Source organism: Phascolarctos cinereus, unplaced genomic scaffold (genome assembly GCF_003287225.1).
Source record: "Phascolarctos cinereus isolate Bilbo 61053 unplaced genomic scaffold, phaCin_HiC Scaffold_5;HRSCAF=322, whole genome shotgun sequence".
Classification (NCBI taxonomy): domain Eukaryota; kingdom Metazoa; phylum Chordata; class Mammalia; order Diprotodontia; family Phascolarctidae; genus Phascolarctos; species Phascolarctos cinereus.
The window spans coordinates 49,668,906-49,685,687 of NW_027555958.1; the positions used below are offsets into that span (position 1 = coordinate 49,668,906).

Here is a 16,782-nt window from a genome sequence, read left to right on the forward strand (position 1 = left end):
GCAGCATTCCCCTAGTTTTAATGATATCAGACTGGCTGGGTCCAAGAAAATCCTTCAACCTAAATCCAAAAGAAAGACTTTAAAAAATGAAATGAAATGGCTGTTAAAACATAAAGACTCAAGACTAGATGGGTTCCCTTCATGACAAGTTATTTTTTGGTTTCTTTTGTGCCCCAGCTGATAGAATCATCTGTTACACACATACTTGGAACAGGCTTCCACCTCTATGTGAAAGGGGTTTAGGTTGGACAGAGGCAGTACATGGAGGACTACTGATCTTTCCCCATCAAGGACAAAAGGACAGGATTTTAAAGTCAGGAGAACTCAGAGATCATGTAGCTCAAACCCCTCATCTGATGAGGAAGAAGTGTAGGCCCAGAGAGGTTTGGTAACCTGTTCAAGGCTGCACAGCAAAGTGGCAGATGGCCCTGACCATTCCAGGATGCTGAGCCAGAGAATAAGTTCTACACAGGAAAAGTCCTGTCAGGTGTTGAAGAAGAAAGTAGGAAGTCACTGGTGAGCCAAGGTTGGGAGCAAGACACTTTTGTCTGAAGAAACAATTTTCAAATTCACAACAAAGCACAACATGAAACTGGCAAGTCACTTTGTAACTGAGTTTAATTGCCTTTGGTATTCTGAGAAAAAATGAAAATACGTTTATGACTCCTATTCTTTGAAACCTTTGTGGCCCTTCATATATGCTTACACTAAGCTCAGCCTGCTGGCAGTAGGGGGATGAGGAAAAGGAGTTAGGGAGGGTCACTGGTGAGGCCCGAAGGCACACTGCCTCTCATTCACAGCAGAGCGTCCAGTCACTGCCCACATGATGATACACTTTGGATCTAAGCAAGGCTGGTTTTCATATCCAATCCAGGATTTACATATGGGATTTGCCATATATTTAAGGGGAAGGATAACTTTCTTGGAAAACCAAATATTTTCCCCATACTCTTCTAAAATCATTCTTAAACAACTCTATTTAAATGACACTAATAGTACTTGGTCTTCATTATATTTCTTGATTTTCAAGTAGTAAGAAAAAAAAGGCAAGATTTCAGAATCTGGTGGAAGTATTTAGTGTGCTAAAATTAACTCTTATATAAGGGCTTGAATCATCTTCTTCACAATATAATCTTGAACGCATACTGAAAAAAAATTGCCTAACAGAATATTTATCCAATATTTTATAGACTGACACTCTGTGACTGAAGGTAATCATACAAGATCGAATTAAAATGCAGAATTGAAATATACATTATTTTCTTGGAATCTTTTCCCATTTAAATCCATTAAATCCATCACACACTAAATAGGGAGGTTTAAAAAGAAAAAAGATATATATTAAAACGTTTTAAATCTCAATATAGGCTTGAGCGGATCGTTTCAAAAACTGTCCAATTACTAATAAAGGTAACATCAAAATGTCAATGACACTAATCTCATCTCTCAAATGCTTAATGGGAGATGTTTGTAAAATAAAATGGTAAAGAATTATGTCTACAATGTGACATAAAATTACTCAAATTCAGAAAATATGTAATCTCATAACAATATTTGTCTTCCATTATTTCATGCTACTGGATAAAATTTGTTCTCAGAAACAAACAGGGCTGACTAACAATATAAATATCAGTGCAAAATCTTCCGTCCATCACCGAAAGGATAAGACACCACACACCCATCTCAAATCGCATGTGTCGCATGCTTATCTGCACCACACCTTCACTGTTGAAGACTATTCTGACAAGTTTTTGGCATCCCATAAATGTCTCCAGAGAAGGCTGAATTGCTTTGTGGTGGGACAGTCCACAGACAGGGGCTAAGAGGTGGGGGTGAATATCAAATAAGTTTGGGTGTGTTATTCTTTCATAAGCTGACTGAGTTGTAATAATAATAATTTAGCTCATCAAGGCAATGAAGAGAAACTCAGAGCTACAGAAGAGCATTTTGAACAAAACCATTCACAATGGTCAAAGGTGAATGACTGACTGTACTGAGTCTATCATGGAGGCTAAAGAGATTTACCTGATGGATTTGCTGCTTGGGGAAAATCTTCCCCCCAAAACACAACAAAACTTTCTCTTAGAACAGGTTTCAAGGAAATATGGAGCTTTTTTTTTTGTCATGCTACAAATACTTGACTGAGCTACATGCACAAAATTTCCAAACCTAGGTTCTCAAAAGTAGTGAATATGAAAAATACTGCAGATTTGATGATTCCACATGAAGACAAAGACAGGAAAAGTATTTTCTTGGTGAACTCAAGTCCCAGAAAAAAACCCAACTCAATCAAGGGGTATTAATGAAACAGAGAGGGTGCTTGAAATGGCTGCCAGGCTGGTCACTGAGTGGAGGCTTGATAAATCAGAAAGATAGGGATTGTATTTCTTTCAGTTTAAAATCCTGCGGCTGTTGCTGCTGGTGCAGTTCGGCTGTTTTACTGTTCTTGTTTCATGGTTCCTTCCAATATCAAAATTGGGGGGGGGTGGGGAAGACAGGGCAAGGAGGGAGGAAAAATAAAGTATTTAGGATCCATTCCATGTCAGAAGGAAACAAACACATAATTCGCTGCAAAGGCCATCAATACCTCTGCAGCACAGAGCGCCATGTTTCTGTTCGTTCTCAGGAGGCCGTCCTCCTGGTTCCAGGATTCTTAATGAATACAGTACAAATAGGCATTCCCCCCACATGACCTTCTCATTAGGATTTAAAGCACATGAGGTCTCTGTCCTGCAAACAGTGGAGCATATTTTGGTCAGGTATAAAATGGAACAATTTCAAAGTTAATTATCTATAGGTTGAAGAGCTTCCAGTGGAGTTGTCACTTCTCACCCTGATATCCTGACTAGGAGGCCCAGGTTTCCAAGAGTCCCCCTCTCCAGTCTAATTTCTGCATTGGTTCATGTAAACAAAACACAGGTGAGTAAAGTCTCTCCTCTTGAGCTGCTTTTACCGTAAATCAAGATTTCCTGAAAGTGTGGTGTTGGCTAAATGTAACACAGGCAGAGGGTGGGCTTCTGTATTAAACACCCAGTGGTCTAAAGGTAAAAGATCATCACTGGAGAAGAGCAGATACAAATACCTGAAAATGAAAGAAAAAAAAAAGCAGTATTGAAGTCACATCCATTAGAATTAAATAAAAAGGTTGAATGACACATCCAGATGTTAATAAAGAGGAAACCAACGTCCTATTTTGAGCAATGTATATGCAAAAACACAGAAATGAACTCAGTTTACCAGAAGTAATCTGCAGTATAGCGATGCATTCCAGTATGACACTACTAACAGATGAAAACTTTAAAATCTATTTTCTTTTCATATATCTGAATCACATACAATAAAAATACATGCGATATTCAAAATTCTAAAAGGAGAACCATTATAAAGCAATTTTCAGATGGCTATTTTTCAAACTATATACAATTGAAATAACTTATCAATGTTGGATAGGCACTTGGATAGGCACTGTCCAGATGGACAATGAGACGCGCCCTTGAACCTTCCGATTACGTGTTTTCATCAGCACAATGCCTCTCACCCATTAACCTTACCTGAACTCATGCCCTGGTGGTTAACATACTCCTTCCCTCTTTTCACTGTTTTCATAAACAGTGGCATCCAATATCAACTTCCCAAAAGGAATAAAAACTAACAAAACCAGATAAAACATTACAAAGTACATTCTTTGAAGGCAGAACAGATTTGGTTTTTAATGGAACCTTCTGCAGAGTTGCAGGTACATTAGCAGGCTTCCGGTGCTCCCACATCAAATACTTACTAAATAAGGCTCAAAGGGCACTGACCACAAACTCTATGGTTTCAAGGCAAATAAAATCCACTCTTACTAGCGCTGCTCAAATTGAGACGAGGAAGAAAGAGTACAGAGGTTCTGGCCTTCTTGGTGGTGATATGGGATCACTGTGCAGGATATATATTTTCACTTACATTGTATTACTTAAAGGGACTTAAAACGACAAAACTGAAAGACGTATAAACTAAGTTTGATTTCTGTTTGGTAAACTCCAAATTGCACCTTCTTCAACAGTCAGCATGATGTAGTGGTAAACAGTTCTGGAGTCTGGCAGTCTGGGTTCTAGTCCTGGTTCCAATTACCAGGGAGCCAGGGTCAAGTCATTTAACATCTGAGCTTTGGCCTTCTCATCTCTTTTCACAAGAGTATTTCACAGAGTAGCTAGGTATTGCAGAAAGAAGCAGACATCAGGCTCACCAACCTGCATTCTGTCTTCAAATTTGATTAATTATTCTGATAGGAGGATCATAAAATAGTGCTCAGTCAACGACTTGACAACAAAATCACATAAAAGGAAATCTACTTACTTTAGTGTCTCCGCAAGAAAGAAGCTCTGCTGCACATCGTCATATGCAGGAGCAGAAGAATAGACGTCCTTGATCCCAGAAAATCCACCTCTGACTCTACAATACTTTTCAATAGCCTATGATAGAAATGAAAGGGGAAAAAAGAACAAAACAATTCCTTAAGACTCAAAATTTGAGGGGACAACTTCAGCTAACCACAATATGTTGAGAGATTTGATGACTGAAAGTAGGATTTCTAATCAAATGGAATTTCCATAATGAAAAGCATTACATGAAGTGCCTTCTTTACAGTGTAATCTGCTTTAACCTTTCAACATTTAGAAGAAATTCTCTACCTTTCTATTCTGAAAATCAAAGTAGAAGGGTTATCCCCACTTACTTGTTTAGATTTCTTTTCCACAGAGGTTTTGAGCCATTCCACATCTAATAACAGAGTAAAATCTCACTAATTCTAACAAGTTAAGGTTACTGCAATTGCTTCGATACATCTAACCTTGCAGCTGAAACTCTCCAAAGGTACTGTCTCTCATTAAAATGTTGAAGGCCTTGAAGAGTTTGTCTTACTTTTTATTTGAATCTACAGGGCTTAGCCCAGTGCTTTGCATATAGTAAGTATGTAATAATTGCTTCATTCAATCACATAGGAACTTTAATGAATAAATTAAAATGATTGTCAACTGTATAATAAACTGGTGATTCTGAAGTTCCAAGTACTGCTCTCTTATTCTGTTTTTATACATTGAAAGCCTTTTATAATTTTGTCCCCCCCTACCCGGCCCCACTCCAGTCTCCTTGCACTTTACATCTCCACCCACAGGTAGTGGATAATCCAGTGACACTGGCTTCCTCGCTATTCCTCAAAAAAAGACACTCCATCTCCCAAGTCTAAGTGTTTTCTAGGGCTGTCCCCCATGCCCAGAATGCTTTCCTTCCTCATCTCTATCTCCTAGCTTCCCTGGCCTTTCAAGTCCTAGCTAAAATCCCACCTTTCACTGGAAGGCTTTCCCAATCCTTCTTTCTTCCCTCTGCTGAACACTTCCAATTTATCCTGTCTATAGCCTGTTCGTCCATAGGTGTTTGCATGTTGTCTCCCCTACTGAGAGCAAGGACGATTGTTTGCCTTCCCTTGTATCTCCAGGGCTTAGCACAATGCCTATCACATAGCAGTCAATGAATAGATACATGTTCCCTCCCTCTTAGGAAAGTGATGGTGTAGAGTTCAAGCTCATCTACAAAGCACTACAGAGGAAGATTATAAGTAATGGAAAATTATAAGTAATAAATATCACCTCACAAATCAGGAGAAAACAGTAAAAGAGGAAATGGACCTCTAAAAAATCTGGCATAAGATCGGATGAAACCAGATCATCTTAAGAACATTTACAGATGCAAATGAGAAGACAAGAAATAGACACAAAGATAACTGTCAGCATTTCTGTGGTGCTTTATTCTCAAAGTTATCACAGTGGAATGACCATAGCTAAATTCTAACACCTTAGTACCTTATGTATGAGAAAGCATAACTGGTACTTAAGAAGATGACATCAGAACAAGAAGTCGGGCCTGACCAAATACAAACAGAAGACATTTCTGCTGCAGGTGACAACTTTGTAGGTACAGAGGGATTGACTTTTCAAGGTATCCCAAGAGAGAAGGACAATAAAAGAATGGGAAAAAAAAATAAGGATGATGATGTTTAAATAAAAAGGTGACCAAGAAGACATTACTCAAAGCTAAATTAAATATTTCTTTTCTCTATAAAATCTTTATGAGAATAACTGATGAAAAAATACATTGAGAGTATTCATGATGAAAACATGGAGACAGGAAAGTTTTCTTTACGACAGATGACATCTTCACAGCAATAAAAACGACAGAATGGCATAGTGAATATGCATATTCACATTGTTTAATATTTTTTGGTTAAAAAAAATCACTAGAAAAAAAACACAACCGTAAAACACTTTTAAACAGAGTGCTTTCTTGTACATATACACAGTTAAAATCATATAAGATCCCTTAATAGATACAACCACAGAGATAACTTTCCCCCATGATTTAGAGACATGACTGGCACTACAGTCATGGAAGTGTTCGCCCCAATCCAAAACAGGGATTCCCTACAGATTATAAAGTTTTCTGGATGCTACTGTTTGCAAATACCAGTCTGACTACATCAAGGACCATACTTGGGTTTCCTAAAAGAGATCCATAATCACTCAAAGAGTATTAGCCAAGGATTTCAGAAAAACCTGGCCTTACATGAGCTGATGCTGAGTGAAGTGAGCAGAACCAGGAGATCATTGCACACAGTAACAGCAACATCACACAATGATCAACTATGATAAGACGACTTAGCACTTCTCAGCAATACAACGATCCAAGACAATTCCAAAAGACTCATGATGGAAAACATTATCCATATCCAGAGAAAGAACTACGGAGTCTGAATGCAGATCGAAACACACTACTTCACTTTGTTTTTTTCTTTCTCATGGTTTTTCCCTCTTCTTGCACATGACTAATGTGGATTGGACATGATTATAGATGTATAACCTATATCAGATTGCTTGCTGTCTTTTGGAGGGAAAGAGAAAAATTTAGAACTCAAAATCTTACAAAAATGAATGTTGGAAACTATCCTCACATGTAACTTGGAAAAAATAAAATACTATTAAGCTGGGGGGCCGGGGGGCACAGCAGAAGAATACTAGCCAAACAAACCACAGAGGAAAAATCATAAGGAAGAAGAAAACACTTTCCTGATTACGACATGTGATTGGACAGCTCAGTTCATTGAGTAACTTTATCGATGTGCATCTTGGCTAGGCACTGTCCAGATGGACAATGAGACGCACCCTCGAACCTTCCAATTCCACGTTTTCATCAGCAGAATGCCTCTTACCCATTAACCTTGTCTGAACTCATTCCCTGGTAGTTAACATACTCCTTCCCTCTTCTCACTCTTTTCATAAACAGTGGCATCCAAGTGCCAAAGAATAAAATCTCTCTTTGACTCTTGCTGTCCACTTCCTCATTTAATTCAGAACTCAAACCTCCCCCACCCCCAAATCCCATGTCAAATATGCCTGTCCCTTCCACAGCACACTCCTACTCTACAGTGAACAAATTTCGTTTCAGAACCATTTCTCATATACTCCCATGTTCTTGCACTCATTGTGACCTGGCTTCCCTCATATGAATGCGCATTTCTGGCCATCCCTTCTTGTATTGGTTGAATTTTCTCTCACACCCTTCAATGGTCCCAGTAGATCAACTTGTATACACTTTCCTTCCCACTGCTATTTCTAGACATTCTCTCTAGCATCAATCACACTTAACAATCTCTTCTTCTTTGAGGTTTATTCTACCTAAATTTATCACCTAATTCCCATCCTGTTGGCTGTTACACCTGGCTATTCGTTCTCAAGGAGTTCAGTGCCTGGCTCACTGTTGTCTCTCTTTCTCAGTTCCTACTCTAATACTAAGGAACTTATGTTTTCTCAAAGATGCTGACTTCTGGGGCAGCTATATGGTACAGTAGATAGAGCACTGGCTCTGAAGTCAGGAGGACCTGAGTTCAAATACAGCCTCAGACCAAACACTTGATGCTTACTAGCTGTGTGACCCTGGGCAAGTCCCTTAACCACAATTGCGTCCTCCCCCCAAAATGCTGACTTCTCAGTTCCACAATCTACTCAAGTCCCATGACCTGCTCTTCTACTTCACTATGGCTACACACAGGAATGGCTAATACTCTTGACCTTATCATCACCCCAAAATGTTCTAATTCCATATTAATATCTCCAAAATTCCCTTATCTGTACATAATTCATCACTTCATCTCTTCCTATGCCTCATTCTCACTCATCCTATACATCTGATATTTATATCTAGATATCTATCAGTTGCAAATTTTATTTTTATACCCACAACATGTCTCATATATATTCCTTTCTCTCTACTTACCCAGCCAATAAACAGAAGAGAGACAGTCTGATCACGTAATGAAAAAAAGGAATCATGAATAGACGGTCCAAACACACCACTGGTGTTGATAAGAAAAACATGAGGGTTATTTAAATCCTTTGTTGAGAATTTAGGGTTACATATGATGAGAAGAGGATGGATTTTGACAACTGAAATGATCCTACTGTGAATACTCTTTAACTCATGATTTATAATTTTTTATGAAAAATGTGTTTAACGAAGACAAACTTTATTCCTGATCTTGTGAAATGATCAGATTCTAAATCACTGAATTTGATTTATAATTAGCTTTATTTTACATACCAACATGTACCGACCCCAAGGGGGCACCAAGACTAAGAACTGAGGTCACTTGGTCCCTAATGCAACTTTAATAAGAATTATCCTGGGGAAGGGGAAGAGAAGAGAGGACTTCCAGGGGACTTGGCTGTACTTTTCTAGCAGACAAGGGAAACAAAATTACACTGAAAGAGAAACCGAAAAAGAAGAAGCCTGGAGAACCTTTATTTCCCAGGTCTTCATTTTTGCTATTCCATTCACATTTTCAGCTTTATGAGGCTTGACTCTATGAAGAACTAAAGTTTCACTTCAACAAATGACTCTAAAATAAACCGCAGACTGATTATGACTCACTTACAAGGCGTCCTTAGTAGTTATTTTTTCCTAACTTCATGAGGCAGAAAACATAGTCAGTGTAAGGAAGCCCTGTACTGAAAAAGTCTTCATTCTGTTTCAAAGAATATTAAAAATGTTCAGAGGAAGAAGTTCGGACCTTTGAAGCACATTTCTGGGAAGAAGCAGCTTTGAAATGACACAATTTAATGAAATCCTTTCAATTTTAATGAGCAATTCATTAGGGAAAAAGACAGGTATTTAGAGAAATCAGATGTATAAAGAAAACAGGAACTACCTACGCTAGCAATTTAGTCACCTATGTAACCAATATCTTTAATGGATGATGGATAAGCTGAGGTCTTAGGTAGATAGACAGAAAGGAGGAAGGAGATCCACGAACTTTTAACTTTCGGATTACATTAATTCCACAAGGAGAAGCAGACCAGTAAAATCAAGTTGAGTAGTTAAACAAATGATAGATCTAATTGAATGCAATGTATTTTCTAAGAATAAAGCTATACTTTGAATACTAACCTAAGATTTGCAATGCCCTTTACATATATTATCTCTGTTAACTTTTTAATAACCCTTTGAGGCAAGCACGATAGGTGTTAGTATCCTTATTTTACTGCGGCTCAAGGAGGCTTGTACCCAGTCATATACATGAGCAGTCATTCACTGTTAACAGATTCAAACCCATGTCCTTCCTGACTCCCACTACAGATCATGCTTTCACTCAGCCAGCTGGAAAGCAGGTTGGACTAAATTAGGTTTAGGCCTACATCTTCTACTACATACATAACTCAACTACTACTATATAACTCAAACACACAACATGACTATTAAAGGTCACTTCATTAAAAAGGAGAACTACCAGGTCTATGACTTTTCATAGTTTGTGGTTTTGGGGAGAGTTCTTAAACAAAAAGGAACAGAAGCAATTACAAAAGATCAAATAGGTAATTTTTATCACAAGAAATTGAAAATCTTTCTGCATGAACAAAATCAATGCATCTAGGATGAGAAGTCAATTGAGAAAAAAATTTTTGTATCCAATGTTTGCAAAAAGGGTGTGATATGTGAGATCTGATAAAAAGATATGTGGAATTAGCACAAATCTGCATGATGAAGAGACATTTCCATTTCCCAGTGAATAAATGGTTGAAGGATCTGAACAAAAAATTCTGAAAAGAACTGAAAAAAGCAAGAATGAAATTAAAAATTTTTGTAAATCATAATTAATAAGAAAAACACATTATAACAACTGAGGTTTCACCTCATACTCAGCAAACTGGCAAAAATGTCAGAAGACAAGAATCATCAGGGGATCAATCAGATGGAGGAGCTATGAAATCACACACATATTAATACACTGTTGTTGGAGCTAGGAAGTTCAACCATTCTGGAAAGCAATTTGGAGTTATGATAGATAAAAGAAAAATGATGACACTGTCCATATTGATCCAGAGATCCTACTGTGAGACATGTAACTCAAGGAGCTCAAACCTGGGGGCTAAGGGATGGGAGGGTGTTTATATATACTAAATTATGCACAACAGCACTTTTACGATAGCAGATGAAAATGTGAACGGAATATGGTGCATGAATGGAAAGAACTCAGGGACAAATAGAAAGATTCGTCTGAACTGCTGCAGGAGCAAGTGACTAGAACTAGGAGAACCACAGACACAAAAGAAAAGAACAAGACAAACAAAACTGTTGTGTTATTGTAATAACGACTGAGAAGTCTGGCTCTGGAAACAGGTGAAGAAACGCACCTCCCTCCCTTTACTGCAGAAGGGGGGAAACACAACGCAAAGAAAACGTGTAACACTGGACTTGGCTAATGGGTTTTGCTGAACTTTTTTTTCTTCATTGTCATGACAGACAGATACTAAGGGACAGAGGAGGGGTACTGGAAATGACAGTGACGCAAAATAAGAGATTTTATATTTTAAAATAGGAGAGAGGAAAAGAGAGAGGAAGAGAGAGAGAAAGGGAGGGAGGGAAGGAGGAAGGAAAAGAGAGAGAGAGAGAAAGGGAGGGAGGGAAGGAGAAAGGAAAAGGGGGGGGAGAGAGAGAGAGAACGAGAACGCTGATAGTGCATGTCACTATATCTCTTGCCATGGTTCTTTGTTAAGGTGGCTCCATGGTATAGATCAAGACTTCCTTGGTTGGGTAGAAATGGAACACTTGAGATGGGAGCACTATAACTGGACTGCAATTAGCCAGCGCTGGTACTGGAGACACCGCTGTTGAGCTGAGAGGATGACATGGCAAAAGTGGTATCCTTATAAGCACAACCAGAAAGAGTCAGAACTAGAGCAGAGCAAAGACGTATGATTCAGGGTCAGCTGCAACGATCTGATACCAGGATAGGTAATGGAGATAGGAACTCGACAGCCACTTTCTTAAGGCAAATGCATACTGGGAGGCCAGCCACCTCCTCTTGCTTGCTATCAATCTGCTATAGCTGGCCAACTCCCAAAAAACTAAATCTATTACAACAACTTTCTCTAACTAGACTAACAGGAATCTCTGTGAGAATCACTTCTACTACCCTGGTCTATCAGTTCCTTCATCTGTTAAATGAAAACAGGTCTTCAGATGCTCAAAAGAGAACATGAAGTAAAAGCTTACTGTGGGAGGGCTTCACTTCTTCTTTACTCCTCTAAGCTAAAGGGACTTTTCACTTACCTCAGTTGCCTCCCAGCCCCACTGCCTGTATTTGGGGTCATGAGTGAACCTCCACATGTACCAGTAAGTTTCAATTACTTCTGGTCGGAGAATGTAATACTTTTCATTCTGCCGCACAGCTACGGCCTCTGCACCACCATCAAATTTGAATGCTTCAGGACCCAGTTTTAACACTGTAAAAAGACAAATAAACAAGACAAAGGATTCTTTGTTAGGACTCTTTTTTCCTTTCAAGGATATTGAATATGAAGTGGAGACCCCGGTAAAATGTGTCTTTAAAAGAAAGCAAATCAATTTTTTCATTCTCTTTTTACAACAGCTATTAAAGTTTAAAGATGGACTACGATTTTTTAGGACCTACTATATAATTGTGTTTCTTTTGAATAATTCATTCCAACACAGTAGTAAATCTACCTGTATGACAGGAGTACAGTGATCTTTTTGAAAAAAATGCAATACTAAGATATAAATACATTGAATACATTTCCATTTTATTCTCAAATAAAATGTTAGACTGATTCATCCTATGTAAAAGAAAAAAAAGTTTCGTTTCTTAAAGTGGGAAGAGTCAGAAAAAGGCTCAAAAGGATTTTTAGCTTCTCATTTAATATACGAATTGGGAGACATTATAGAGTTTAGAACTTAAATTTAATTTAAAGCAAATTTTCTACAAGAAACAGTGTATTTTCACAAAATTTAAAGGAAATAAAAAAGTTTAAAAACCTTTAGGCACCAAATGTTTTTTAATGAGGCTATAAAAATTATCTGCTTACCATAAGAGAAAGTCTAAACCATCTTTAGGAGCTTGGGCCAGGGTCCAAATTATCTTGAAGAATTTCATCAGTAAATTGCCCAGTTATCAATTTCTAAACAAATGGAAACATTCTCATCTTTTAAGACAACAACAGTGTGCCAGCTACTGAGCAAGAGAAAATTGCATGAAGACACAAAGAACCTTTTTCCATATCTCCCAAGTCAATCTTCCATTGGGATCCTATATGAATGTGAGCTGCAAGTACCTTTATCTGCAACTTCTAATAACAGTATTCAGAGGTAGCAGTTGTTAAAATAGTATATTTACTTCTCACTTCTTCCTTCAAATGAGAGCTTTTCCCTACATATAGCAGGAAATACCCTCTCAGGGGAAGAAAAGACAGGACATCAGCTGAAGTAATGGCAAAAGAATGCTGTAGTTTCTTTAGAAAGATCCTCTTCTGTCTCTGCATCCTCTCTTTTGGTGATCAAATTGGTTTCCATGGGTCTAAATCATTATCTCTATGCAGAAGCCACTCAGATCTACATTACTAATGCTTACATCATTCCACAGTGCTTGCCCCATATCTGACATGTCAAGCCAGAATGTTCAGACATCGTAAACTCAACACATGCAAAACAACTCATTATCTTTCCCTCCAAATCTAACCCACTTCTCAACCTTCCTATTTGTGTTGCAGAAACTGTTACTCTTCTCAGTCAACTCACATTAGCCAATCAGTTGCCAATGCTACCTCCACCATATCTATCATATCTATTCCCTTCAATCTACTGTCACAACCACCATCTTGGTTCAGATTCTTAGCACCACTTATCTGGACTACTGCAATAGCCTTCTAATTAGTCTTCCTGCCTCAAGTGTCTCTCTCCTCTTGAATCCATTTCCCACATATCTACCGAAATAATATGTCTAAGGCCCGGGTCTGACAATGTCACTTTCCTGGTCAAGAAACTAGTGGTTCCCAACTACTAACAAAACACAAATCTTTGGCATGGAATCTGAAGTTCCGCACAACCTGTTTCCAACCTACCTTTCTAGGATTATACTTTATTCTCCTATTTCAAGCATTCTTCAGTATAGCCAAATTGGCCTTCTAGTTCTTCCTTAGACAAGGCATTCCCTTCTCTAACTCTGTGCATTTATAGTATACCAACCTCCCTGCCTAGAATGTAGTCCTTCCTCACTGTCAGTGTTAGAATCCCTGATTTCCTTCAACAAACCCGAATGAATAAGTGAATGAAAAAGCATTTATTAAATTGAGTATGTGCCAAACACGGTGTTAAGTGCTGGAGTCAGAAGCAAAAATCTGCTCTTAACGAGTACATACTTGAATTGGATAAGGCAACACATAAAAAGAAAATTCATTTGCAGGGTAGATGGATGATTTCAGAAGTCCTAAGGGTACTGGAATGAGGGTGGGGTAGAAGGAATACTAAGACCCAGAGGTCCTTAGGTTACATCAGTAGGTCAGGTGACAACGCCATGGTTAATAATCACTATCTTCACTATCTTTTTTTTGGGGGGGGGGTGTTTTTAGGCAATTGAGGTAAGTGACTTGGCCCAGGATCACACAGCTAGTAAGTGTCAAGTGTTTGGTCTAAGGCTGGATTTGAACTCAGGTCCTCCTGACTTCAGAGCCAGTGCTCTATCCATTGTGCCACCCAGCTGCCCCATCACTATCTTTTAATAACAAGTTCTAGAATTCTTTCCAGGAACTAGAAAGCAAACTAACTAGTATATAATTCTTAACTTGCATTCAGCTCAAGGGTCACCATCAAAATGAGGTCTTTTAGGTTCCTATCGGCTATTAGTCCTCAAATTATTAGTTCACCAAATTACATTTTTATTTATTTTATATATTCATATGTATACATGTTATCTCCCATCAAAGAATGCAAGCTTCTCAAAGACAGGAGCAATGTCATTTTTCTGTCTTTGTATCATTAGCACCCAGCACAGTGCCTGGCACATAGCAGGAGCTTAACAAAAAATGTTTACTGATCAGTCAAGTGAATGAATTCTAAGAGGAAAGCCTGCACAAAAGTATACACTGGAGTAGAATGCCTATTCTGCATAACAGCAAGCAGGCCAGGAAGGCTGTAACAAAGAGCAATATGATATAAGCACGGAAAGGTGGCCTGGTGACAGATGGTGATGGGCTTTAAATGCCAACCTGTGGAGTCTGAACACAGGCATAGCATGTCCTTCTTCAAATGGGGCCAGAAACGAACATAGTACTACAGATACAATTTTATAGGCCAGAGTACAAAGGACTATCACCTCTTTATTCCTGGAAGTTATGTCTCTTAACGAAGTCCAAGACTTTTGGCTACAATACCACACTGGTGACTCACACTGAGCTTACAGTCCACTAACACCCCAGAGCCTTTTCAGAAGTGCTGTCTAACCATCCTTCCCCCATCCTGTAATTATGAAGTAATTTTCATTTGTCCCTACTGAATATCACCTTACTCTTGGATTCAATGTGATGCTTCAGCCCTTCTTGGTTCTGGCCTGTCCTGCAGTGTGTTAGCTCTGCTTCTCAGCTCTATGTCACCAGCAATGTCATGTCAAGCACGTTGCCTGTTCTGTGATCCAAATCTTCATCAAGAACGTTCAGCATGACTTTACGTCTGAATCTTGCTGATTCTGTTATCATCTTGTCCATCTCTCTCCAGGTTTTCCACAAGAAAACTCTAAGTTACTTGGTAAATACTTTGCATTTCCCCTATTGTTTTGGAATCAAGTGTTCTTGATGAAATCAGGCTACTTTTTGTGATCATCACTTCCCTTTCCTTACTAGAAGCTCAGTAGCCACCATTTAATAATAGATTTTAGAATTTCTGCCAGGAACTAAAATCAAGCTCATGGGCATGTAGTTCAAAAAGAGCATTCTCTCCCCATTTTGGGAAACTTGGGACAAAAACTGCCCTCCTCTATTCCCATGGTATGTCTTCTTTTCTCGACAATCTTCCAAATATACCTGACAGTGTTTCTGTAACTCCACCTGCCAATTGTTTTCGTACCGGAGGGTGCCATTCATTGAACCAGTTGATAAACACACCAAGGGTAGCTAGGTGTTTTCTTACTCTCTCCTCACTTATCCTGGTTAACCACTTGGTCAGTCACTTTTGTCCTGTGCTTTCCAATTAAAAACTGTTCAGAAAAATCACAGGATCCAAAAAGGAGCTAGTAGTAAAACCTATGGTCTCAAATGTTGATCCAGAAATGCACAAAAGCATAGGAAACAAGCAAAACGAACTGGAATCTTAACACAAAGAGGTCCTAACACTTACATGTAACTGATTCTTGGTGAAAAGAAATCCATGACTGGACTTTGGCTCTAGAAGGGCAAAATCAATTCAAAGAAACAGGATAAAGAGGGGATAGGAGACAGCATTGTATAGTGAGATGTATGTGTGTGAAGAAAGTTGCTCCTGTTTCCTCTGCCAGACAGAATCAGAAGCAAATAAGGACATAGTTACTGTCATCCCATTCACCATGAAGAGAGGTCCAACTCTTGAACTGATCCGCCTCCTGTGGATCTTCCAGTGTAGCTGAGAACCCTGACCGTTTTTGTCTTTGGTGCACCTCACCAGCCTTAGGTCGTTCTGAACCATCAACTGCAGACGTTCTTACAGGTTCATGCCACACTTTTGCCGTCATCCTGTTAGTATTTCATCTTTGGCGGGTCTTTTTAAAAATTTATGTTGACTGGTGAGTTCCCTGTGCATGGTAGTCTCTTTAGGTAACTGTTCCTCAATACTTTACTTCTCATGTAAGAATTTAATTCTTGAAAATTATCCTTCTCTCTCTGAATAACTTCACCTGAAGAATTTTAATCTACTAGAGCCTCCCTATCCCACTCTGAACCCTGTGAAATCTGCCTCCTCAAAATATGTCGGACTAGGCCTAGTTTTTCTTCTATTCTCTATCGCAAACCTGAGTGGAGAGCATCTCTACCATTTCTGTCCCCATTCCCAGCTGCCAGCATGTTCACCACAAGAATCAGCCCTAGATTAAAACTTTTTCTTTTCGGTTCCTCCATGTTTTGAAGTATGAGATTATTACTGAAGAACAACCAGGAAATTAATAGCTGCTCTCCTTTTTGGCAGAGAAAGAATTCTAGCAGATGTCAAGATAATTGAAGTTTCCCATCATTACTCTACTAAACCTCAGTGCCTGGCTTGCCACCTGTCTCCTGACTCCCACATATTTATTTCCTCTCTCTAGGTGGCCTGTAACATGACCCAATGACAAAGTCATCTTATGCTTCTTCTTCCATTGATCAGCACACAAATACTCTCCACCATGATTACCCTCTCTGGTTCCTGGATTTCCTCATACAAGTATATACCTTCTCACTA

General features: G+C 38.8%; 1 protein-coding gene across 1 annotated transcript in view; it reads right to left on the bottom strand.

The window, feature by feature from the left end:
• Positions 1 to 600: 600 nt before the first annotated feature.
• The window catches only part of MAN1A2 (mannosidase alpha class 1A member 2), a 229,954-nt gene continuing 213,772 nt past the window's right edge, over positions 601 to 16,782 (bottom strand). Inside the window, exons 11-13 of the mRNA XM_021002903.2 lie at positions 11,641 to 11,813; positions 4,339 to 4,454; positions 601 to 3,082 (exon numbers count right to left, since the gene is read on the bottom strand). Coding sequence (XP_020858562.1) covers positions 2,950 to 3,082; positions 4,339 to 4,454; positions 11,641 to 11,813 — 422 coding nt within the window. The 3' untranslated portion in view covers positions 601 to 2,949. The remainder of the gene's footprint in view (positions 3,083 to 4,338; positions 4,455 to 11,640; positions 11,814 to 16,782) is intronic.